The sequence below is a fragment of the Pan troglodytes genome, chromosome 9, assembly GCF_028858775.2.
Source record: "Pan troglodytes isolate AG18354 chromosome 9, NHGRI_mPanTro3-v2.0_pri, whole genome shotgun sequence".
NCBI classification, from domain to species: domain Eukaryota; kingdom Metazoa; phylum Chordata; class Mammalia; order Primates; family Hominidae; genus Pan; species Pan troglodytes.
Window position 1 is genome coordinate 76,358,148 of NC_072407.2, and position 25,640 is coordinate 76,383,787.

Sequence of the window (25,640 nt, forward strand, 5' to 3'; positions counted from 1 at the left end):
TTTTTTTGTTTTTTTTGAGATGGAGTCTTGCTCTGTCACCCAGGCTGGAGTGCAGTGGCGTGATCTCGGCTCACTGCAAGCTCCACCTCCCAGGTTCACGTCATTCTCCTGCCTCAGCCTCCCGAGTAGCTGGGACTACAGGTGCCTGCCACCATGCCCGGCTAATTTTTTGTATTTTTTAGTAGAGACGGGGTTTCACCGTGTTAGCCAGGATGGTCTCGATCTCCTGATCTCGTGATCCGCCTGCCTCGGCCTCCCAAAATGGTGGGATTACAGGTGTGAGTCACCGTGTCCAGCCATTTCCACAGCTTTAAAGACTTTGGTATGTTGATAACTTCCAAATTTATATCTCTAGCTCAGACCTTTCTTCTGAGCTCCAGACTCATATTTCCAGTTGCCTACTTGATATTTACATTTGGATGTCTCTCAGGTGTCTCAAACATGACTTGTTTAAAATTGATCACTTAATCTTTCCCTCTGTTGTGGCCAGTCCCCAAGATAGCCCCCAGTGATCCCTGCCTCCAGGTACTCACACACTGTGTCCCTTTCACACTGTAGGAGGATCGCACGATTGCTATATGTTACCATAGACTTGTACAGAAATGACAGTGTGTGACTTCCAAGGCTAGGTCATAAAAGACACTGTGGCCTGTGCCTTACTCTTTCTTTGGATCACTCACTCTGGAGGACGCCAGCTGCCTTGTCACGGAGACACTCAAGCAACCCTACAGAGAGGCCCATGTGGTAAGGAACTGAGGCCTCTTGCCAACAGCCATGTGAGTGGGCCATCTGCCCACTCTGGCTTTCCTTATTTAGCTCAGGTTAGCCGAAGCCTGGATGGAAGCCATTCAGCAAGTCACAAGCAGCCTTCCCAGGCTTCCCAGGCTTCACTCAGATAGCCCCTCTGTCTGGAGTTGAATTTACATATATGCCATGTGCCCCTCCCCACGCCTTTGCTTATCACAGCCTACTTGCCTTTAAAAACCCAGTTCAAATTCCACTTTTTTTTCCCCTTTTTTATTTTGCCGAAGACTCATGATATTGCTTGGCTTGGTGCTAAGTGCTTGGTGCTGGGGGTACTGCACTGACTCAGCTGATTCCAGCTCTCAGGGGGCCCACAATTCACTGAGAGAGTCCAATCATTTCAGTCTGGTGTGGGAAGTGCTGCAACAGAGGGGCAAATGGAGAAGGAGAGGTGGGTCCCTGCCAGCTTGGTTAGGGCCACAGTCAGGAAAGGCTTTTTGGAAGGGGTGGTGCTTGAGTGAGAGTAAAAGGAAGACCAATCTCTGGCAAAGTGAAGAGAAGTCCAGCAGTGTTGCCGGCTGAGGCCCCTCTGCCCCATCTGTTGTGCTGCCTGTCATCTCAGGTAGAAATCACACCTTTCTCTACTCCGGACTGATGCCAGCATTCCATGAGTATTAATTTCTGGACTTGGGTTTTTGAAAACAAACTGCCCGTAGGTGATCAGGAAGGGGAGGGGAACCCAAAACTGGTTATATAAGGAACAGCAGCTGAATTATGCATATTTAGACTGGGAGGTAGGGGGACTGAGTGAAAAGGAAATGGACTGTTTTTATAACACAGACCTTCCAAGTGCAAAATGTAGGAGCTGCAGAAGGCAGAGGTCAGCTGAACACAAGAAAGAGCTCTCTACTGGCCTTTATTTAAAAGAGAATGAACTTGTTTTGGCCCATTGTCCCTGGAGAGGTTCAAACATGTATCCCCACTGGAGGTCACATCATAGAAAATGGTGACAGTTAGGTAAGATGCCCTTTAAACTCCTTTCCAGTGGAAATTCTGTCGCACCACCATCATCCCTCAATGACTCCCGTCAGCTGCTGACTTTAGTCCAAGCTCCATGGAGCAGCACACAGAGCACTCCACCTCTCCACTCACATCCCTACCCACACCCACTCTCAAACTCCAAGAACAACACCAAATCACTTGTGCTCTGCACACGTATGCCATGTTCAGTATTTAAAATACCCTCCCCTATCCCTTTGCCAGTGTTTATTCTCCAACACTCAGCACTAGCACTGTAGTGTATGTCACTTTTTTTTGCACTATTATTTCCAATATGGCAAATTAACTCCCCTACTGTGTCTCAATGGAAAGGTAACTAGTGTCCTGCCTCTTACTAGAACTCAGGAGGAAGCTAAGGGAGTCATATCCTTCCTTTATCAGCCTCCAGTTGCAGCTAGGAGGCAGGCAAATGACAAAAATCCAGCCAACTGGGCCTTCTCTCAAGTTACTTTGAATCCAAAGTCATAAGGAATAGATAAAGGTGATTTTCTGGTGGTGTGGGGGCAGTAGCATGGTGTCCTTAACTGGTTGTTTAGGCAGTAACGTGGTTGTGTCTTTTTTCTTACTTTTTAGCCTTCTGGAGTGCCCTTGTTTCTCATTTCCAGATTAATCAATATGTATTAAATGAATGAATGAAGCAGAGGGATAAAGGTCAAAGACTTAATCTAAAGCAAATTATGTGCAAGGTCGGACCACTTAATGATCAGAAATGGAGGTAAAGAGAGGGAAATAAAAATAAACAGGAGAATGGTCACAGCACTAACAGAAATGAGGGGAAGTGTTGGTTTAGGGAAGATAGAGAGGAAGGATAGCGAATACCAAATTTTTATTATAATCCCCCCTCCAAAACGTTTCAATTTATATACATACCAACTCTTCTCCTTTAGTGAGAACAAAAATAAAACCCTGCTCCCTCTCCCTCTCCCTCTCCCGTCTCCCACTTTCCACGGTCTCCCTCTGAGGCCCAGCCTAGGCTGGACTGTACTGCCGCCATCTCGGCTCACTGCAACCTCCCTGCCTGATTCTCCCGCCTCAGCCTGCCGAGTGCCTGGGATTGCAGGCGTGCGCCGCCACGCCTGACTGGTTTTTGTATTTTTTGGTGGAGACGGGGTTTCGCGGTGTTGGCCGGGCTGGTATCCAGCTCCTGACCGCGAGTGATCTGCCCGCCTGGGCCTCCCGAGGTGCCGGGATTGCAGACGGAGTCTCGCTTACTCAGTGCTCAATGTTGCCCAGGCTGGAGTGCAGTGGCGTGATCTTGGCTCGCTACAACATCCATCTCCCAGCCGCCTCCCTTGGCCTCCCAAAGTGCCGAGATTGCAGCCTCTGCCCTGCCGCCACCCCGTCTGGGAAGTGAGGAGCGTCTCTGCCTGGCTGCCCATTGTCTGGGATGTGAGGAGCCTCTGCCTGGCCGCCCAGTCTGGGAAGTGAGGAGCGCCTCTTCCCGGCCGCCATCCCATCTAGGAAGTGAGGAGTGTCTCTGGCCGGCCGCCCATCGCCTGAGATGTGAGGAGTGCCTCTGCCAGGCCGTGACCCTGTCTGGGATCTGAAGAGTGTCTCTGCCCGACCGCCACCCCGTCTGGGAGGTGAGGAGCGTCTCTGCCCGGCCGCCCCGTTGGGGAAGTGGGGGGCAGCCGCCGCCCGGCTGCCGCCCCGTCCGGGAGGTGGGGGGCGCCTCTGCCCAGCCGCCCTGTCTGGGAAGTGAGGAGCCCCTCTGCCCGGCCGCCACCCCGTCTGGGAGGTGTACCCAACAGCTCATTGAGAACGGGCCATGATGACGATGGCGGTTTTGTCAAGTAGAAAAGGGGGAAATGTGGGGAAAAGAAAGAGAGATCAGATTGTTACTGTGTCTGTGTAGAAAGAAGTAGACATGGGAGACTCCATTTTGTTCTGTACTAAGAAAAATTCTTCTGCCTTGGGATGCTGTGAATCTATAAACTTACCCTCAACCCCGTGCTCTCTGAAACATGTGCTGTGTCCACTCAGGGTTAAATGGATTAAGGGCGGTGCAAGATGTGCTTTGTTAAACAGATGCTTGAAGGCAGCATGCTCCTTAAGAGTCATCACCACTCCCTAATCTCAAGTACCCAGGGACACAAACACTGCGGAAGGCCGCAGGGTCCTCTGCCTAGGAAAACCAGAGACCCTTGTTCACATGTTTATCTGCTGACCTTCCCTCCACTATTGTCTTATGACCCTGCCAAATCCCCCTCTCCGAGAAACACCCAAGAATGATCAATAAATACTAAAAAAAAAAAAAAAAAAAAAAAAAAAAAAAAAGTGTAATAGATATAATTTGGTGAACATTGTCAATTTTATAAAATTAAATCTTTTTCATTCAGTTATAATAAATAAATAAATAAATAAAACCCTATTATTTTAGGTTGTGTTAGCTGCTTGGTCTCTTTACGTGGGTCTCAAGTCAATGGCCTTGCCCTTTACTTTCAGAGACTGTTACATTTAAAGAATGCATCAAATAGCACATACCCAGTGGCAGGAGAAATCGAAGATGATTTGGAGGTTTCAAACCAGGGAGATATACAGCCACTCAGGAAAAGCAGGAAGAAAATGTGGAGCTTGAGATTTCAGCAGGTATGTTGTGAGCAGAGATGACCCAACAGCAGCAACATGTCTCTAAAACAGGTGGTATCGCCACTGCATATTTCTCATGCAACTCTGCGCATATGCAGAATCAAGGATTTGGTGTTTTTCTTCTGCAAGAAGAAACATGAGATAGGTTCTTTCATTTGACAAACATTTATTGGGTACCTACTGAGGGCCATACACTGTTCCAGGCAGTGGTAAAGTAGTGAAAAAGCTATGCTCATGAAGACAGATAATACTACTACTTAAATTGATTTGTTCATTTGTTTATGTGCTATAAAGAACAATAAACTAGGGAAAGTGGTTAAGGACGGGGTCAGCATGGTTCTCAGAATATTCCATTTAGAAGCTGATAAAAGGACCTCGTAGAACATTCCTTTCAGTCATCTTCCCTTTGAGCCTGATCTGGGAAAGGCAGGCAACAGAGACCAGGACCACAGATTCATAAGAACCCTTGGAAACTCAGTCCTTCATCAGTATTGAAGCATAGATCTACGGTTATTACCGTGAGAGATTTCCAAACTTTAAACTTTTGTCTTATTATAGTAGCTGGCGCTAACATGGGCAAACAAATTAGATCAGCTTAAGGAGAGAAAAAGAAAAGAAAAATAAGAACTTTAATGTTAGTTCTCACATCTGGGACTTCTGATAAACCAATCAAGAAATATTTCCTGAGTACTAAGCCAGAATATTCATTTAGATGCAAAGTGGATTCTAGGGTATGTGATGTGTGTATTTCAAGAGTATTTCCTGTTTAGATAGCAAGCTTTATGAACTACACAGTATCTCAAATAAAAATTACACAGAAACTCATGCCTATGAAGAGACCTGTTTATTACTGATAACACTTCATTTGGCTAAAACCACAAGAAATCCACACACAAATACATAAAGTGCAAATTCTCATAGGCAGTACTTATAATACACCCTGGTGTTTTTGTAGGGAAAAATGAGAAGATGTTGACAGAAACTGTTAAAACAAGGGCACAATTTTGAACTACTGCTACACACTTTAGTCAGAAAAATAATTCATTCTTGACTGCATATATTTTACCTGGCATATTCAATGAGGCATACAAAGAGTTTATTCTAGCCTAGAACAACAAGACCTCACCATACATAGAAGCAGAGTCTTGCTTGAGTGGCTCTTGTAAGATACATGATGAATCATAACAGTGGACAAAAACATACCAAATAGGATCAAATTTGTTGTGACTCACTTGGAAGGTAGTGCTACTAGGCTCAAAATGACACTTAGACTAGTGATATTAAGTCTACATAGACACCATTTCTTTACCTTCCTGGCCAACACCTTGCTTTGAGTGTAAAATACCAGGCATTATATATAATTTCCACAGAGAGATATGCTTTGCTCTCTCCAAAGAAACTGAGTATTTAAGGGGATGTCTGCTTAATAAACATTACATTATAAAGTTCAGTGATGGGACTTCATTGAAAAAACTGAATTAGAAAATTCATTTTTTGATTGTTCCTTAAACTATTTGCTACTTTTAAAAAATCCCTTAATTCCTAGTATCAGCAATTAAACACTCTATAACAGGTACTGAACTAGGTGGTGTGGATATGAAAAATAATAAACCACGATTCCTACTCTCGGGACTGAGCATCAGGTGGTCCTTTTTAGTCAAGGAATGCCAATAGTAACAAAACTGTTTCAGGTCAGTTTAGTTTGGCGTTAATCCTTCTGAAGGTCAGATTCCAAGGGCAGGAAATAGTCTAGATATGTTCTATGTTTATATATCTTTTTTTTTTTTTTTTTTTGAGATGGAGTTTCACTCTTGTTGCCCAGGCTGGAGTGCAACGGCGCGATCTTGGCTCACCACAACCTCCACCTCCTGGGTTCAAGTGATTCTCCTGCCTCAGCCTCCCGAGTAGCTGGGATTACAGGCATGTGCCACTACACCCGGCTAATTTTGTATTTTTAGTGGAGACAGGGTTTCTCCATGTCGGTCAGGCTAGTCTCAATCTCCCGACCTCAGATGATCCACCTGCTTCGGCCTCCCAAAGTGCTGGGATTACAGGCATGAGCCACCGAGCCCGGCCTATGTTTATATATCTTGCACTACAGCCAGTGTGTGTAGCTCAAGGACTTGCAGCCACTGGGGGTGAGGGCACTGGGGGAGAAAACTGAGCAGCCACGTGATGAACATGGTGCTCCTTTGTGGCAGCATAAGTTTCAGTAAAGATTAAACATATCATTTTTATATTAAAAGTTTTATTATAGAGAATGCAAAATTCACTTACATTTTAAAGACAGAACACACTTCATGTCAGTGGTAGGCTGATTCTGATTTTGCTCTCAGAACCCCTTCCCCCTTCATCATGCCCCTCTGCTTTAGGGTTACGCTAGTGGAAAAATTTGAGCAGCAAACTCTAGGTATGTCACTTTGTCCCTATTTGGTCACTCTACACATTCTTATAGGTTCTCTTTTATAAGTACATAGTCTTGAATAAACAAAGAGGAAAGATGGTCTAATAAATGTATAGTATGGTGAATACTTTAAGGTAACCAGTAGTCAACACTAACTTTGTTTCTAACTAGAATTAAAGTCATGCTGTGCAAGGAGTCAGACAATGAGCAATTCTCATCTTACTATTTATACCTCTATGGCTTAGGGTAAGATGCTCTGAGGGACAAATGTGAATAAGATTTCCTTATATCTTGTGCTTTCGCTCCCCAAGTACAAGGAAACCTGAAATAGAATGTTAGGTCAATTGCCCATTCATTTTGGTTAGTACGACTCTTTCCTCATCCGTTTCTAGAACAATCTCAGATGACAAGTGAATTGTAAAAGGCCGTAATAAATTAACATATAGCAGTATGCAGACAGATCAAAACAGGTTATGAAATAGATTTAAAATTACTTCCTACAATAAGTCTTAAATATAATGACAACATTAACAAAATAACCAAAGGTCCATAGGCAAATGTAGTTTATGACTAAGCTTAAAGCATTCTGAATGAATACAGTTGAGATTTCTTATCAGTGAGGTAACAGGGTAATAGTCCTTCACAGTAACAAAATGTGCAAGGGTGCCTAGGAAAAGTGGGAGGTAGAGAGAAAAAGGCATAAAATTAAATGTATCCAAGTGAAGTTTGGATTTTTCAAGCATCACAAATATCAATGGAAAATGTGGAAAAAAATACTGATAGCAGCAGCTCATAGAACAACTTATCCATTAAACTACAGCTAATATCCCTGTTGCATCAATTCCAGAAGCAACTTGCTTAAGAAATGGGAGGTCTATTTCCTATATAAAGACATTCCAAAGTATCCAATCTCTTAGAACCTCTCCATCTGCTAACGTATCTACATCAAAATAACAACATATATATTCAAAACGAAAACCTCAAATAACCTAAGCCACTATACATTCTTCAAGATGAACAAAATTTTGTTCAAGTCTCACTTAATTTGCCAGGTTAAATTAAAAATAACAGTGAAGCAGGAAAATTATTCATTGCACTTACGCATCAGTTACTCAAAACACACAAAAATTGTTTTGTGAGCTAAATTCTTCTAGATATGGAGTGAAACCCAAATGTTACTTTTAGTGCCCTTTATGACATTTTTGTTCTAACCTGAGTTTTTAAAAAAATGTGCTGGAAAGAAGGACCCTTAAAAAGTTATCTGTATATCTCTTAATTTTTAAAATTTTTATTCCCTTAAAAATAAAAAAAAGATTTTGAATAGAAGATATTATGAAGATTTCTCAAGAAGTTCCTAAATCTTAAACTTTCCATGCTGTCTTTAAAAAAAAGATCCTTATTCCCTCTGGTTCTGTCTTCACTAGAGATGGAGAACACTATGGCATAGTATTTCTTACTTTGAACCCTTCAATAAAAGACTCAATAAAGCTTTATTAGCAAACTTAGCAAACTATCTCAACAGCTTTCTCCTCTCCAGAGTCAAACAATCTTTATTCCTTGAACTTTTTCTCAGAAGTCTTATTTTCTAATCTACATTTTCTTCCTTTTTATTTCTGCTCTATCTCTTCCTGAGTTCTCACATGATTCTGATACAACATCCTAGCAGGAACTGAATCCGTAAAGGGGATACTTTTTCTCACCTCCTAAACCTTGGCCTCATTTTAGTGATCACAATAAAGGAAAATGGTAGGTGCATACTCATCATAACAACAAATAAACACAAGTAAACCGGTGGGACACAGTTTATTCCCTACTGTTATGGTGTTACATTTGCCCTTCACGAGAAGCATTTCCCGTGTCTCTTTATATTGTTTGCTTATTTCTACTGTTTATTTCCAATGTATGCTTTGATCTTGCCCTACTAATTCTCTCCTTTTCTCCAAAGCTCTAGAAAATTCCAGTTTTGACTTTCATGCTCAATGAGAATGCAATCATTTTCACAATATTGTTCAAAAAGAAAAAGATAAACAATGTAGTGCCTGAGGCTGAGACCTCCTAGCCAGCACTTCTGTCTCTCCTGACCAGCTTGGGCTATCACTGAATTTATCCTGTTAGGCAAATGTGCACCTACTACATCAAGTTCATGTTAAGTATCATGCTCAGACAGACTCATGACAGGCTAGAATAAAATAATTCCCTCAATCGATACACTTCAGGAACATTTGTAAAATTTTGTTAACTTGAGAGAAGAACACTTCAATAACTTTTCACCTTAAGATGACTTAAATGTTGCATTATATTAAAGTACTAAAATAAAACTGTTTTCTTCATAATAGAATGACAGTCATGACATGGCTTTAGTAACTATGAATGAGCCGTTGATTCATTTTAGCTTCATTTTTGTTTATCAGTCACTGAAACACAGAACTAAACCAAATATACCTGTTTTTCATATATACAACATTATACCACTTTGCAGAATATATGCCATTTCCTAAATTACAATCTACATTCTTAAAAGCATATAAAACAAAAGATGTTTTACACATTTTAAAAATAAAACAAAAATTCTACACATATCTTCTCCAGTGCAAAGCCTTTGAAAACAAACTCATTGAGAAAAATGGTGCTCTACATTTAGCTAGCTGTCTATTATCTACAGTCATACAGTCATATAAGATCCAACAATAAGAAAGTAAGGAAGGAACAAATTAACAATAGTGGCAATACAATAGTTGGACAATTAGGTTTGGATTATATGAGCTCAACCAAATGTTAGCTGACAGCTGCAACAAACTAAACCATGATTTAAGGAACATTCTAATCAGTTCAAACTTTATATTATTATTTTATATGAAATAAATTCTCTAATTACAGTGCTATCTCCTATAAGCAATTTGTTTAGGTCTTGTTATTGTTATCTCCTAACTATACCCCATATGTATTCTGAGAACTATGTAGGACAAGATACATTTTAAGAAGATTAAACACAGCATTTCTTTCTCTCTCTCTCTCTCTCTTTTTTTTTTTTTTTTTGAGATAAGGTCTCACTCTGTCATCCAGGCTTCAGTGCGGCAGTGCGATCATAGTTCTGTAACTTAAACTCCTGGCCTCAAGCAATCCTCCTGCCTCAGCCTCCCAAAGCGCTGGTATTACAGATGTGAGCCACCAAGCCCAGCCTAAACAGCATTTCTCTATTAAACCTTTTCAGAAGACTGCATGATTAGCCAAAAGTGACTTTTTTTTTTTTTTGAGATGGAGTCTCCCTCTGTTGCCCAGGCTGGAGTGTAGTGGCGTGATTTCGGCTCACTGCAATCTCAGCCTCCTAGGTTCAAGCAATTCTCCTGCCTCAGCCTCCCGAGTAGCTGGGACTACAGGTGCCCACCACCACACCTGGCTAATTTTTGTATTTTTAGTAGAGACAGGGTTTCACCATATTGGCCAGGCTAGTCTCAAACTCCTGACATTGTGATCCACCTGCCTCAGCCTCCCAAAGTGCTGGGATTACAGGCGTGAGCCACTGCGCCCAGCCCAAAAGTGACTTTTTGTAAAAAATTATTTTCTACACTAAAAGAAGATAAATAATAGTCATGCAATCAGAAATTCTACAGAAGTCAGCAAGATGTTAGAATAAACTGGACCTCTGTTTTAAAACATGTAGTTTTAGTATTTCATAATACTTAAAATTTGGATGTTTTATTCTTAGTAAAATTAACATTACTTCATAAAATAAAAGAATAAATCTACTTACAAAAATGTAACTCAAAAGTTAGACTGTCAAATAAATTCAGAGCTCCTTTCTCAGTTCAGATTTTTTTCTGTAATAAAAGGTTTGATAAATGACACAATTCTAATATGAAGATCCTTAACTACATTAAGCTTGCTTTTATTAAGATCTTCATTTATATTCCTAAGATTTTAAAATCAGCCAACTCACTTGATATAGAGGAAGCACCTACAGATTTTGGAAGATTTTCCTTAGCTATCTGAAAATTGACTGATTAAATTATGGTAAATGCAGGAACACTGTTTTTTCTGTTCATATCAGACCCTGAGAAGGCACTGAGAAATTTGATAAGAACAAAGCCAATAGGAGTATTGCCACTATTGTTTTATGTTCAGTAAACATCAGAATTTTAAATACATACAGTAAATTTATACTGCACCAAGGGCACCTGAAACAGACATGCCAAAACCACACACTGTAACATCTGTTCTAAACTACAGAAATGCTAAATATCCTATTTCAAATACTCTAATTTGTAAATTAATACCTGTGATGTCACAATGACACTTTTTCATAACAATCAAGGAAAGTACCATTTTCTTGCCAATTTTATGGACTAATTTCCTTAACTAACCCTATAATTATATAACATTTACCTGTCTTTTTTTTTTTTCTTTTACCATGCTATACACAATTACAAGATACAGAACTAGGCTTAATCACACTATAATAAGAAAACTCACTTTTGAATTGTGATGTTTCTGTTAACGGAAGGACAATACGTTACTATAATACTTTTAGTGTAATAACTTTTGTTTGAATTATGAAAAAATTTGAATCATTTCCCTCTAGACCATTTCATTTCAAACTTATACTTTGTTTAGTCTAGCCAGTTGACCAAAAAGAAAGAAAATAAAAGGAAAAAGATACTCGGCCAGATGAGATAGAGAGAGAATGCTAACACAAGGTTCAATGTATGCAGTTCTCGGTTGCTCTGTTCCATATGCCCACACAGTGTCATGACATATTGGTGTACCCCTAAACAGAACGCCAGATCAGTCCATTCTTACTAGGCTGAAGAAAATTCTCAATCAGAGCATCAATGAGTTTCTTCAGTTCTTCCTCCAGTAAAGCAGTGTCACTGAGGAAAAGATGAAGAGTTTTGGAATTATTTATTTTCATAGGCTTAAAATTTATTTAAATTAGTGTGATTTTTTAAGAGGTCCTGATGGAGTCATTAAACAATTGGTAAACAAAAGAGAAATTCACTTGGTTGAAACAAAACAAGACCAAAAAAAAAAATTACACACAAAGAAAACACTGCTATCACAAACTGAAGGTGAACTGCATTAATAGGAGTTCCTTGGCACATGATAAACAGAGGAGTGATGGTGTATCTAAAGAATTCTCCTGGGTCAGGAGAATGAGGTTCAAATGGCTTTGAACACAAATACCAGGTGTTAGGAGAAAATGGCTTCCTGAAATACTTTGAAAAATATTCGGTACAGATGTTATGGAATGATATATCTTTCAGGTAGCAGAAGGAGGTGTGACTAAAATAATGTGATGTTTAAAAAAATAAATATGCACTTAAAAGAAGGCCCTTGAAAGTCATCACTGAGGTGCTGCCATTGCCCAGAACATTTCGAGGCAAGCCTCTTTTAAACTGCCTTTACAGTCATTTTAAAAGCTACACAACAAATCAGTTCTTATTACTTTAATAATCTTCCTTCATTTTCAACCAGATGTAGCATTACCCAATTTAGCATTACCCAATTTGGTTTACTTTAGATTCTACTTTGAATGACTTCGGGGGCTCTTTATCCCCCCCAAAGGAAATGAAATCTATCCTTAAATGCAAAGATTTGGGGAAATACAAAATAGTATAGCTTGGTTGGACTCTGAAAGCAATTCTAAAAAATCTCCTTCCCAAATATATATTGAGCAATTACAATATTATAGGAGACAGTACTTTTAATACATTTAAGTAGCCTTTGAATATGTTTATGAAATTAACTTAGTCACAATTCATCCTCTTAAAAGGAAATGAACTGAACAGATTATGTCAAGTCATATTAGACATAGAAAATGGATATTTGGCAATAAACATAAATTATTTGATGATAATTTCCTTATGTTAATCACATAATACTTAAAGCTCAGAGAATCTTTCCAAGTATAGAAATTCAATACAATTTTAAAATTCAATTCCCAAATGATGTAGCTGCTTTAAAAAATGGTCTGGCAGTTCCTCAAAAGGTTAAACACAGAGCTACCACATGACCCAGCAGTTCACTCCTAGGTATATACCTAAGAGAAATGAAAACATACATTCACACAAAAACCTGTATGTAAATGTTCATAACAGTATTCAAAACAGCCAAAGAGTGCAAATAATCTGAATGTCCATCAAATGATCAATGGATTAAAAAGCATGGCATAGCCATGCAATGGAATATTGTTGGGCTATAAAAAACAAAACTTTAAAAAAAGGAATAAATTCATGCTACAACTGAATCATGGTGGAACCTAGAAACCACTATACTAAGTAAAAGACGGCAGTCACAAAGGCCCACATATTGTATGATTCCATTTATATGAAATGCCCAGAAAAGAAGCAAATCTATAGAGAAAGACAGTAGATTGGGGTTGCTGAGGGCCGTAAAGGAGGGAAATGGGAAGTGATTTCTCATGGCTACGGGCTTTTGGCGGTGATGAAAATGTTCTAAAATTGATTACAGTGATGGATGCATAACTTTGAACATACTAAAAGCCACTGAATTGTACATTTTAAGTGCGTGAGCTGTATGGTATGTGAATTATATTTCAATAAAGCTTTTGTATGTATATCTAAAAAAAATCAATTCTTACCTCTGGTCAGGTGACGCACACATCTCTGCATAATACTTTATCTTTGGTTCTGTTCCGCTTGTCCGAAGGGTAGCAACACAGCCATTTTGAAAAGTAAATGTAATCATTTGGCTGTTTTTACTCACAGGCAGCACCTATGCAAAATGGCAACAACAGCTTAATTATACTTGGCATCTTTTTCATTTTCTTTCATTTTCAAGAATTGTAAAATATAGTCCACTTATATGAGGCATCTAAAGTCGTCAAATTTACAGAAATAGAAATTAGAATGGCAGTTGCCAAGGCAGGGGGTATAGGGAGTTATTGCTTAAAGGATAGAGAGTTTCAGTTTAGCAAGATGAAAAAGTTCTAGAGCTCTGTCGCACAACAATATAAATATACTTAACACTACCGAACTATACACTTAAAAATGGTTAAGATAGTTAATTTTTGTTACGTGTTTTTTTAACCACAATTGAAAATTTAAAACATATTTTAAAAGAATTATAAAATACAAATGAAGATTACCCATATGTAATAATTCATAAACATACCATTTACTGAATAGTTAAGGCATGGGGTTATATACCTCAATGCATGATCTCTGGGCCTCAACAATAATCCTGCAAAGTAAGTGTTACCGCCATTTTACAGACGAGGCTCAATGAGAGTAAACAACCCGTTCAAGACAATCAACTAAGTGGTAGAACAAGAAGCGGAAGCCAAGTTCCAAAGTCCAAACTGCCTCTATATTTGCGAAGCATTTTCGCAGTTTATCAGTCGTCTCCAAAGAGGAGTGCACACATCCTGCATGTACTGGGGTGCAGAAAGAACTCTATTTTTTAATAAAAATTGAAAAAAGAAGTGATGTTTTACTGACACTAAATATATGGATTAACACTGGTACTCTTGCTAGTCCACACATCCGTCTGTCGAGGCATCTCGAGGGGACTGTGAGGGTTGTACTAGGCCAGAGGGGTTGACACTGGTACCTTTCCTCAGCTGTCCTGAGCCATGAGTCCTGTCCTTGAGACCCCTCTCTTGGTCAGTACATTACCATATACCACTGACTTAACACAGAGATCTTCCCTTCTTTTTCACCCACAGCCCATAAAGTAGCAAGTCCTTTCTATACTTTATTTAACTCAACTTTATCCAGTTCTTTCCATCACTGCTCCTATATTGAATTCAGGTGACCATCACACCTCATCTAGACTGCTGACACAGTGTACTAACTGATCTTCCTGCCTGGAAGTTTGCCCCTCAAAACCCACTCATCATGCAGGCCATTCTTCTCACCTCATACTCCAGTTATAGACAACTACCTGTGGTTCTCTGAAAGAGAATATGTTTTTTCATCTCTGGACCTTGTACTTACTGTTCCCTTTGCCTGAAACACCCTCTGCTCCTCCTGCATCTGGCCAACTCCTAATCATACTTGGGAACTCAGTTCAGAACAGTTCTCTAGAAAGTCTTGCATAAGCCCCCAAAGTCTCTTCCATGACATCCTATGCATGCCTCCCCTGGTAGCACTTATCATTTTGTAAATTGCTATTTACTTGTCAATTTCCCCACTAGACTTTTTCTTGAGTGCAGTGTTTTTGTCATTGCTATATTCCTAGTGTACCTGTGCCTGCAGCACAGAAGGATTCTGATAAATGAATATACACAGATGAACATCAATTAATCTGAAACATGGAAAAGAGAGAATTCAGGAAGGCTTTGACACTTACTATGCAACCTTGGGGATAACAACATCTATGCTACCTACCTTACAAACTTGTTGTAAGAACCAGAAGAGAATAGATGAAAAAGCACCCTGAATAATGAATATTATACACTTTAACGAGAATTAAGAGGGAGAAAAGCATTATACCAAAGGCTACTTGAGCACAGCAAACTAGAGAAATAAAAAGAAGCAAAACGTGATTCTTCTCTTCCAGCAATTTACAAAGATAGAAAAATAGACACATATATACTCATACACAGGATATCAACACCAGGAACTAATATTTGTTGATTGGATAAATATGCAAAAATGGAATATGGGTACTATTCTACACAATAAACTACAGATTTTCCAAAATACATTATGTCCCCAGAATCTTGAGACCACATCAGAACATTACAAATGGAAATTTGGGCTAATAATCATCATAACAACAATAACAAAATGAATATAATCAGCATCTATGGCATTTAAGTATTTGTTGAGCAGCCACAACATAGGCAGCAACTTGGTGAGGCAAAAAAGTACATCAGAAAGGAACATGCCATGTACAACACAATGATGACATTAAACAGTAATAGGAGGAAGGCACAGTATGTAATGAAACCTCAAGAGGAAGGTATCTAATTATGAGGCCTAGAGGTCGCGTGGAACAGGTGATATTTGCCTTAAGTCTTATAGTAGCTGAGGTATGGGCCTGTAGAAATTGGAAAAATGGGTAAACTAAGGAAACAACTGGACCAAAAATGCAGAAATTAAAAAAAAATGTATACATGTAGGTAAGTAAGTAAGCTGTTCTATTTGGCTGGAGGTATAGGGAATAAGGTTGGAAAAGGAAGTTAAAATTAGAAAGATGTATGGCTTTGAAATTATAGGCTTTTACAGTTATTTTCAACATTATCTAGCATCCTTGCCCATTTTCTCTTTTTCTTTCTCTCTCTCTGCCCCCACCTCCATTCCACACATCTTACCCTGAGGGTAGTATACATGATTATTTGGGAAGTGATAAGGATAGGATCAAAGTCAGAGAGATAAGTTAGCAGACTGAAAAATGCTCTGGAGCAAAACAATGGGTTCTAGTCTTAAGGAAACTCACAGGCCTGAAGTTTCACCATTTTATTATAGTATTGATGCAGGTGAACCCCCAAACTGGGGCTCAGCCCAGGAGGGTTCTTGACTTCACACAGGAAAGAATTCAAGAATGAATCAACAGAGTAAAGTAAAAGGAAAGCAACTGCTGGGCGCGGTGGCTCATGCCTGTAATCCTAGCATTTTGGGAGGCCGAGGTGGGCAGATCACTTGGGGTCAGGAGTTCAAGACCAGCCTGGCCAACGTGGTGAAACTCTGTCTCTACTAAAAATACAAAAATTAGTCAGGCGTGTTGACATGCTTCTGTAGTCCCAGCTACTCAGGAGGCTGAGGCAGGAGAATCAGTTGAACCTGGGAGGCAGAGGTTGCAGTAAGCTGAGATCATGCCACACTGCACTCCAGCCTGGTAGACAGAGCGAGACACCGTCTCAAGGAAAAAAAAAAAAGGAAAGCAATTTTATCAGAGCCACAAAGTACAGGAAAATGGCTGCTTCATAGGCAGAGTAGCACCATGGATTGCTGGCTAGCTATATTATAGCTTCTCCTTAATTATATGCTAAATAAGGGCAAGTTATTCACAAATTTTCTAGAAAAAGTGTGAGGAGTTCTTGGAACCAAGGGTTCCTCCACGTTTAAACCACATAAGGTAACTTCTGGGTGTTGCCATGACATCTGTAAGCTGTCATGGTGTTGGTGGGAGTGTCTTTTAGCATGCTAATGTATTATAATTAGCATATAATGAGCAGTGAGGGGAACTAGAGGTTGCTTTTGTTGCCATCTTGGTTTTAGCTGATTTTGGCTGGTTTCTTTACTGCATCCTGTTTGGACCAGATCCTGTTTTGATCAGTGAGGTCATGACCAGTGCTTGGAAAACAAGTCCTGCTGATCTCCTATTTCAGTATGAATTATAATAAACTGTTAAAAACTTTTTTTTTAAGTATTTACAGGAGCTTCCAGCTTGGTAAACACGTGGACTTGCTGGGAGGCTCCAGGCCCCAACCCCACCCCTAGTACATTGCCCTATACATCTCTTCCATCTGGCTGTTCCAGAATTGTCACCTTTATAATAAACTGGTAAACATGAGGAAACTGGATTGAATCTCATGTGAAATCTGTCCTGCCTCTGGACTTTTTGGTGACATGAGCCATGAAATTTTCTAAATTGTTTGGAAAAAAAAAAAGGTACTTACTGATTTCTTATTAGGCTGGCTACTGTCATATCCAGTGGTAATGTCCCGTACATGCAATATAGCAAATGTTCCACAAAATTTTGGATATTCTTTTGGAGAATCAAAATTACGAAGCCTTTCAAATATACTTTTGATGGTAGGTGGTTCATAACACAAGAAATAGGAAGTTTTTGAAATATGATAACCATATCTGTGCAAAGATTCAAAGTGCTAAAATTAGATTTCAGATAACTCTTTAAAAAAGCATATATTAAGGAAGATCAGCCTACTATGGTATTTTATAGAAAGTGGCAGTCCTTAATTCACATAATTTTAATACTTTTTAAAAAAGGATCAACTATTCTTCAGAAACAAATTTAGAAAACTAAGGGTAGGACAATAAAAGAAAAATCTAGCATGTGAAATTCATAATAGTAGAACTTACTTTTCATAAACCTTAACCAGTTGCTGTTTCAATGTTATATTCATGGTTTCCAGGTAAGATGCCATCTCAGCAACCACAACAGCTGCACTCACGCCATCTTTATCCAAAACTGAAGTTCCACAGAGAAAACCTGAGGATTGAAAACCATCACTAGAAAAGAGGAAAACTTAAGGCTATAATTTCAATAGTTCTACATTTCTTCAGAAGGACCAGGAAATTTAAAAGCCTAGTAATAGATGAAACTCATCAATACTGAGTGTATTTAGGGGACACTTTCATTCTTTTTTTTTTCTGATAAGAAATGTATCTACATATTTCTCATTCTCTGTAGTTTTTACAACTCAAAATATGAAACCAGAACACAAAAAATTCCTCCTACAGAATTACATTTTAAAAAATTATCAATCAAATTTCGAAGATTTTAATATTTACTACATACCAATAGACTCTTCAAATGCAAAAAGGACTTCTTTCCCATTTTCCAGGAGGTCTATTATCCTACTTCCAATCCATTTAAAACCTGGTAATGTTTCCTGAAATGCAGAGGAGGCCACTCTAGTTAAGTGACTGTCTCACAAATACCTATTAGAGAAAAATCTGCCACTACATGCACACAATGTTCATATAATGATCTTTACTATAGTCTTCAGTCCACAAAGATTTATACAGTAGCAGACATATAGTAATAAAGTGCCATAAATACACACACTGCTACTACTAATGACCTACTATTTATAGATTATAATACTAGGTGATTTACACCAAATATAAACCAGCATTTATAAGTGGTGCTTCATATAGTCACAAAGTAACATGAATAAGCACATACACTATAATGACCTACTATTAAGGACTGAACCAGGTGCTTTACATTATCTTTTTTTTTTTTTTTTTGAGACGGAGTCTCGCTCTGTCACCCAGGCTGGAGTGCAGTGGTGCAATTTCAGCTCACTGCAACCTCCGTCTCCCAGGTTCAAGCAATTCTCCTGTCTCAGCCTCCTAAGTAGCTAGGATTACAGGTGTGCCACCATGCCCAGCTAATTTTTGTATTTTTAGTAGAGACGGGGTTTCACCATGTTGGTCAGGCTGGTCTTGAACTCCTGACCTTGTGATCCACCTGCCTCAGCCTCCCAAAGTGCTGGGATTACAGGCGTGAGCCACCACGTCTGGCCCCATTATCTTTTTTTAATGCTCAAAAACGCTATCGCTGAAACACAGCCTTGAAAGATAAGTCAATCTGCCCAAAATTATACTGCATATAAGAGATGGAGTCAAGATTCAATTTCAAGTTTCTGCTTCTCAGAAACTGTCCTTTAAGCTATATTACAGCCACTAATATAAGAGTGCCTATGAAAGTTGGTGGATTTACTCTCCCTGAGTAATCAATGAAAGGTCATGAAGCTTTTTAGTGATGCACTTTTAATATTAGCATAACATAAGCTTGAACCAAGTGTACCTTCTCATAACACTGTGTCCTAACTATTAATAAAACCACCAAGACAGTTACTAAGTACTTCTTTAAATAATTAGATTTGAGGACTTTTCATCTAATGAGCTATACTGTTCACTTTAAAGATACAGAAAGAGTTTCAGAGTCAACAGAAAGAGTTTCAGAGTCAACAGAAAGAGTATGTGATACACACTAATACTAAAGCTCACCGTTACTAACTTGTTTCCTAATTCACCTTTCTACCTCCTTACTACAAAATAAAAATTAAAAAGTCAAAAACCTCCCTGCTACAACAAAAACAAGCAAATAAAATTATAATAGTGGTCTTTAGAATTGTTCTTCTTTCTCTTTTGTGCCCATTATACTTCTTCTTGCTATAGACATAAACTAGGAAAACATCAGAATCTTAGGTGTGAATCAACTTTCAGTATCTTCTATTTTGCTATTTGTGTTTTAGAAAGCATAAGGTTGAAAGCTCTATTTCATAAAGCCAGGTACAATTTTCTTTTACTCAGTCAATTAGCGTTAAGACCTGTAGCCTGACTATGGCTCAAGAAAAATGTCCAGGGACATTTTCACTGATATTTGGCAAAGATGGCAGAGAAAAAGCAATTTAGTTCCCATGGCTGCAAAAATGGTCAGCTTAAGGGTCTTAAGGTCATAAGGTTAATGATCTGGGCTGAGAGAGAGCCACTGCTTGTTTTTTTGGATGTAGGATCATTGGGTTTACTATGCAATTTAGAAGACTACTTGAAGTTCCTTAAGACCATGCTTGAAGAGCCTAAACAAGGGGTTGATGACACCCACAACTTTTTGGAGAGAAGTCTGAGTTACTGATGGGGTCACCAGGAGCTATATTTTCCCTGTCTGAAAACCAGATATTTGTTGTACAGAATAATAAGTATTAATGTAATTTTTAAAGAATATCTCATCTTAGTCCCAGAAATTCATATACGGTACTGGATGAATTTTGGCTCAAGGTGTCTAAATTATCAAAAGAGACTGAACAAGTGTTAACAGAATTAGAAAAATAAGGGAATTACAAATGAAATCAATGAAAGTCAGTTTTGGTGGGGAGATGTCTTTAACATACAGAAATAGGTTTTAAAAAGTAGCACACAGATATTATTGATTCTTACTTCAAAATGAAATCCTTCTTTAAGTGCAATTGCCTTCAAAATTTTAGAAGAGACTGTGGTGGCTAACATATAAACGTTCTTCACATCAGCATTTCTTGATTTATTTTTCTTCCAGCAATCAAACATCCACCATCCAAACAAAGCTGCCAACTCATTCCCTGTGAAAACTTTCCAACAACCACTGTAGAGAGAAGGAAAATACAATGTCAAGACCTTTCTTCTCATTAAAACTTCTTGACTCCAAGGCCTAAAAATTACCATCCTTCAGTTAGGAAAAATCAAAAACTATCATATGGGATTTTTGAGAAAACATTTATTACTACTTCTTTTCTAACTGACCAGGGGTGATTTTACGGTAGGAATGGTACAACGTCTTTTGGAAAATTATTATATCATTACATTTATTCTTTTACTTAATGAGAGAAAAAATTATGATAAATAATTAAGCCTTTCTATTTAAGGACATTTGTCACATTATAATGGTAAAAATACATAGCAGCCCAGAGGACTAAGATTAGGAAATAGGTGGCTCATGCCTGTAATCGCAGCACTTTGGGGGGCCAAGGTGGGAGGATCACCTGAGGTCAGGAGTTCGAGACCAGCCTGACCAACATGGCAAAACCCTGTCTCTACTAAAAATACAAAATTAGCCAGGCGTGGTGGCACATGCCTGTAGTCCCAGCTACTTAGGAGGCTGAGGCAGGAGAATAGCTTGAACCTGGGAGGCAGAGGCTGCAGTGAGCCAAGATAGCACCATTGCACTCCACTCCAGCCTAAGCAACAAGAGCGGAACTATGTCTCCAAAAAAAAAAAAAAAAAAAAAAAAAAAAAGCAAACAAAAAAAAAGGTTAGGAAATAACTACATCATAAAGCGATCTGTTGGGATATTATGTCTTTGTAAAAATTAATATTTTCAAAAAATATATAAAGTCAGGGGAAAATGCTTACACTGTAAGCATTATACTTAACCATTACACTGTAAGCAGTTTTTGAAGCATTTTGTACAATTAAAGTGGAAAATAATCAAGATATAAAACTATGATCATAATTTAATAAAAACAAATACATCTTTAAATATTTCAATTTAAAAGACAGGAAAGAATTGTCAAAGTATCAACTTAGGTGGTTATTTTGGGATAATGGATTTACAGGAAATTTATGTTCTTTTCTTATTTTTCATTATTTTCAATGAGCCTGTAAGACTTAAAATACATTGCTTTTCAAAGTTCAAGCTTTTAATCAAATAACAGATTCTACATACTTCTCCTGAAGTTCTGCTGCTGCCAGTCTGTCTGCATCAGGATCTGTGGCTAGCACTACCCGGGCATTTTCTTTCTCTGCCAGTCTCAGGGAAAGTTCCTGAAACAGTGACCCAAAAAGCTGGATTGTACTGAAGAACCTAAGTTCAATGTTAACGTTCCTGTATGTAGGCACAATGTTAGTGATAGGAATTTTAGAAGGCATAGAATTCAGCTACGTTTAAAATAAGAAGCCAAAAGTAGGGACACCCACCATAGACATTTCAAACAAAACACAGCCTATTATTACTCCAATACAATTAAAAGATGTAAACTACAGTCCTTTCTGCTTTTGTAAGTAATCTTTGAATTGTCAATGAGTTCTATCTATTCTGATGGTTTAATAAACTAATAATAATTTAAATATTTAAAAAAATACCAGCACAGATTCTCCTTCTTCAGGATTTGGACATTTAACGGTAGAAAAGTCTGGATCAGGATCTTTTTGTTCTGGTACTGGAATTGGAGGCTTAAAACCAAACACTTTAAAAGCCAACTGCACATAGTCATGTCCGACCCCATGAAAAGATGTGTGCACAAATTTCAAGGTGGTCTTCGAGTTTAACTCCCTGTAAAGGAAAATCAACATATGATCATGATTACAAAACCTCTTACCTTTGATATAATTAAAAACAATCAAATTCTGAAAAATGTGATTAAAGCCTTCAGCAGAGGTCTAAGATATTCAAACAAACAAATCAAGAGTACTAACTTAAAGATCAAGAGTTTTAATTCAACAGCATTCTCCCTTTGTGGCTCAACTTCCTGACCTGGACAGCTGCCTTCCATATGCTGTGCCAATACCCTGAACAAGCTAAGCTTGTATCATCTAAGTAAATATTATTTCTCACTAGACCATCACAAACACTTCCTAACTGGTCTTTCTTGCTTGCCAGTAGACCCCTCGTTTCTTCACTTCCAGTTTAGATTGCAAAGTACCTAATTACACTCACCTTCTTATATGTCAGTCTGGCTACTTTGACCCTCCAATACCCCAAATCTTGTTGAACCCAAATGTGTACCTTTTCCAGGCTTGCACCAAAATAGTTGAATATTGCTAGAATAAATCTCACAAAAGGATTGAACAGCTTCACTCTGAATGGATACCCAATGCTGCCAGGCAATCCTACTTTGTTACCCAAAAAGCTTACTTTTTTACTTCTCCAAGATGGTGACTTAATTAGTACCTTCTCTTCTCTCCTTATTCCTTTCCTCCCCCTTCACCTCATACATCACTGAGACACAGAGCCATTTGATGGGAACTTCCTAATCGTCCCACACCAAACCGACAACCCATATTTTTTCCTTCTTCCATCTGATAATAATGAGGAAGTGTTCTTTGTATCAAAGGTCAACCCCTCTACTTCTGCTCTGGTCCCCATCAATTCTCACTTGAGAACTTTAGTACATGGATAATTCTCTCTCGCCGGCATCATTTCCATTAGCATCTAGTCTCTGTTTCTTTGGTCTTTTCCACAGCAAAACTTTGTACATCCTAACCTACCATTTACTAACTATTCCCCATAAAAAATAAAATTTATTATAAGATAAATAATAAAAATAAAGTTATGACAATTTTCAAACATATGCATAGGAAGACAGAATATCTAACACCATATACCCATTACCTCACTTCAATATGTTTCCACTGTCTGTCAATCTAGTCTCATTTATTCAAGATATATTACTTTACATGAAAATGCTTTAGTATTTAAAAACATAACCATATTACCATCATTACATCTAACAAAATCAATAATAATTTCTTTCCTCTAATACCGTATCTGTGTTCAAATTTTCCCCAAGTGTCTCAAAAATACTTTTAACAGTTGTTTTACTTGAAGCAGGACCTGAACGAGGTTCCATATAATTTGACTGCTATGCCTCTCAAGTCTCTTTTAATCTGTAAATGTTCCTCCCTTCCTTCCCCAACCCAAATGTCATTTATTGAAGAAACTGGCCCATTTGTCCTGTAGAATTTCCTGTATCTCCAGTATGTAGACTGCATCCTTTTGGTATTAACATGCTCTTCTATCCTATTTTTTCTGTAAATAGGCAACTGCATTTAGAGGTAACATTAGATTCAGTTTCAATTCTTTGGGCAAGAATAGGTGCTGTGTATTTTCTATTGACTCACAGGTGGAAGCACACAATTTCTACTCTACTTTTAATGCTGTCAAACTAAGATTCACCAGTGTCAGCCTAATCCTTCCATCAAAAAATTTCCCATCAACATTTCACCTATGGGTCTTAGCAGCCCTTGATAAGAATTACTTAGATATATTATTTATTAGAGATCACAACATAGTGATTTTGAAAATTCTGTTATTTCTTCTGCATTTATTGTATTTTTCTTTTAAAAATAATGATCCTTCATCAACCATTTGATTAGCCCTAAAATTCAGTTCATATAGAAAAGGCAGAACAAATTAAGAGAAAGTTTCAAACATTTATTGATTTTCAGAAGGAAAATTTAGAATTTATCAAATTTCAGCCTGTGTGATTTTCAGTCCAGCAACTCCCAAAGGTGACCAATAAACTGCTTTTTTAGTATTACTAACAGTCATGGGCTTTTTATGTTTAATGTTTTAATTCATTGAGGTGATTATTCTTTTTGATGCCCAACTATCCAATCTTTGGTCAGTGGGAGTCCCTTCAAGTTGGCTCCCAGATCTTTTTGATATGACCCCAGTATCTTTGAAAGCTAGCCTGCTTTATGGCAAGGAAAACAAAGTTATCTCAGCCTCATTTAGTACATTTTCTGCCCCAGTCCTTGATGAGAATCAATTTCTCCAATGAGCCATGGTTCCTTTTACTAGGAAATGGTATTTAGAAACCACAATCTGGGCTTTAGGGGTAGGCATTGGCCTTTTTAGTAACAGAACTAGTATTTTGGTATTTTAGGTAAATAAAACATATTTCAAATTCAAATTTAAAATTATAATTTTAAAATTATTTTATTTGATTTTACATTCACTTCTCTTAAACTAAAATCTTAGATCCTAGTGACATTAACATAATTACCCATTTGTTTTATAATATATATGTGTATGTCTATATATTTATTTATATCTACATCTGTAAAATCATCAATATTACCACTAACAGTACAGCTATCAAATAAAATTTGAGGTTTCTTTGTAGTTCTTTATCCTTAGGACATATCCCACTAGAAATATATAGTCAATAACTGTAAAGTCACTTGAAATAATTCTTCTCTGTGTAATTATGCCTTCAGCTTGATAAATAGTTAGGTTCACTTGTTAATTTGCTTTTGCCCATATACTCTTTAAAAAACAAAAATATAAATAAGAAAAGACAGAAAGGATAAAAAGAATCAAATTCTTTTTAGATTGATTAGAGCTGGTAGCATTTAGCTAGTATTACTGTCACTTATCATTTTAGACGGAGAAGCAAACAATTGATAGCTTGATGGGTATACTTTTGAAATTAAAATAAAGTTGAGAAAAAGCTAAAATTATTTTGTAGGATAGGAAAAATACACTCAGCTAGCCAGGATTCTTCCTAGCAATAGTGTTAGCTATTTACAGAAGAGTTACAGAGATAATTATGGAAATATGGAAATGGTTAAGGAAAAATAAAATCTTAAAAGAAATGTACTGATCTAACATAGAAGAAATACATATATTTAAGTATAACTTGTTTAACAGCTTTTTTGAGATATAATTCACATACCATATAATTCACCCATTTAAAGTGTGCAATTCAATGGCTTTCACTATATTCATAGAGTTGTTCAACCATGACTATGATCAATTTTAGAACATTCTCACTACTCCTGAAAGAAACTCTAGGCTGGGCATGGTAGCTCACACCTGTAATCCCAGCACCTTGGGAGGCTGAGGCAGGCAGATCACCGGAGGTCAGGAGTTCGAGACCAGCCTGGCCAACATCATGAAACCTTGTCTCTACTAAAAATACAAAAAT

At 38.0% G+C, this 25,640-nt stretch overlaps 2 protein-coding genes across 2 annotated transcripts in view; both read right to left on the minus strand.

The window, feature by feature from the left end:
* P4HA3 (prolyl 4-hydroxylase subunit alpha 3) overlaps window positions 1-4,409 on the minus strand; it is a 69,420-nt gene extending 65,011 nt beyond the window's left edge. Inside the window, exon 1 of the transcript XR_008537873.2 lies at window positions 4,288-4,409. The gene's annotated coding sequence lies outside the window, so the exon portion shown is untranslated. The remainder of the gene's footprint in view (window positions 1-4,287) is intronic.
* Window positions 4,410-5,219: 810 nt separating this feature from the next.
* PGM2L1 (phosphoglucomutase 2 like 1) overlaps window positions 5,220-25,640 on the minus strand; it is a 68,320-nt gene continuing 47,899 nt past the window's right edge. The window contains exons 7-14 of the mRNA XM_508639.9: window positions 22,072-22,261; window positions 21,656-21,753; window positions 20,395-20,575; window positions 18,245-18,338; window positions 17,806-17,935; window positions 17,382-17,571; window positions 13,395-13,528; window positions 5,220-11,664 (exon numbers count right to left, since the gene is read on the minus strand). Of these exons, the coding sequence (XP_508639.2) occupies window positions 11,562-11,664; window positions 13,395-13,528; window positions 17,382-17,571; window positions 17,806-17,935; window positions 18,245-18,338; window positions 20,395-20,575; window positions 21,656-21,753; window positions 22,072-22,261 (1,120 nt within the window). The 3' untranslated portion in view covers window positions 5,220-11,561. The remainder of the gene's footprint in view (window positions 11,665-13,394; window positions 13,529-17,381; window positions 17,572-17,805; window positions 17,936-18,244; window positions 18,339-20,394; window positions 20,576-21,655; window positions 21,754-22,071; window positions 22,262-25,640) is intronic.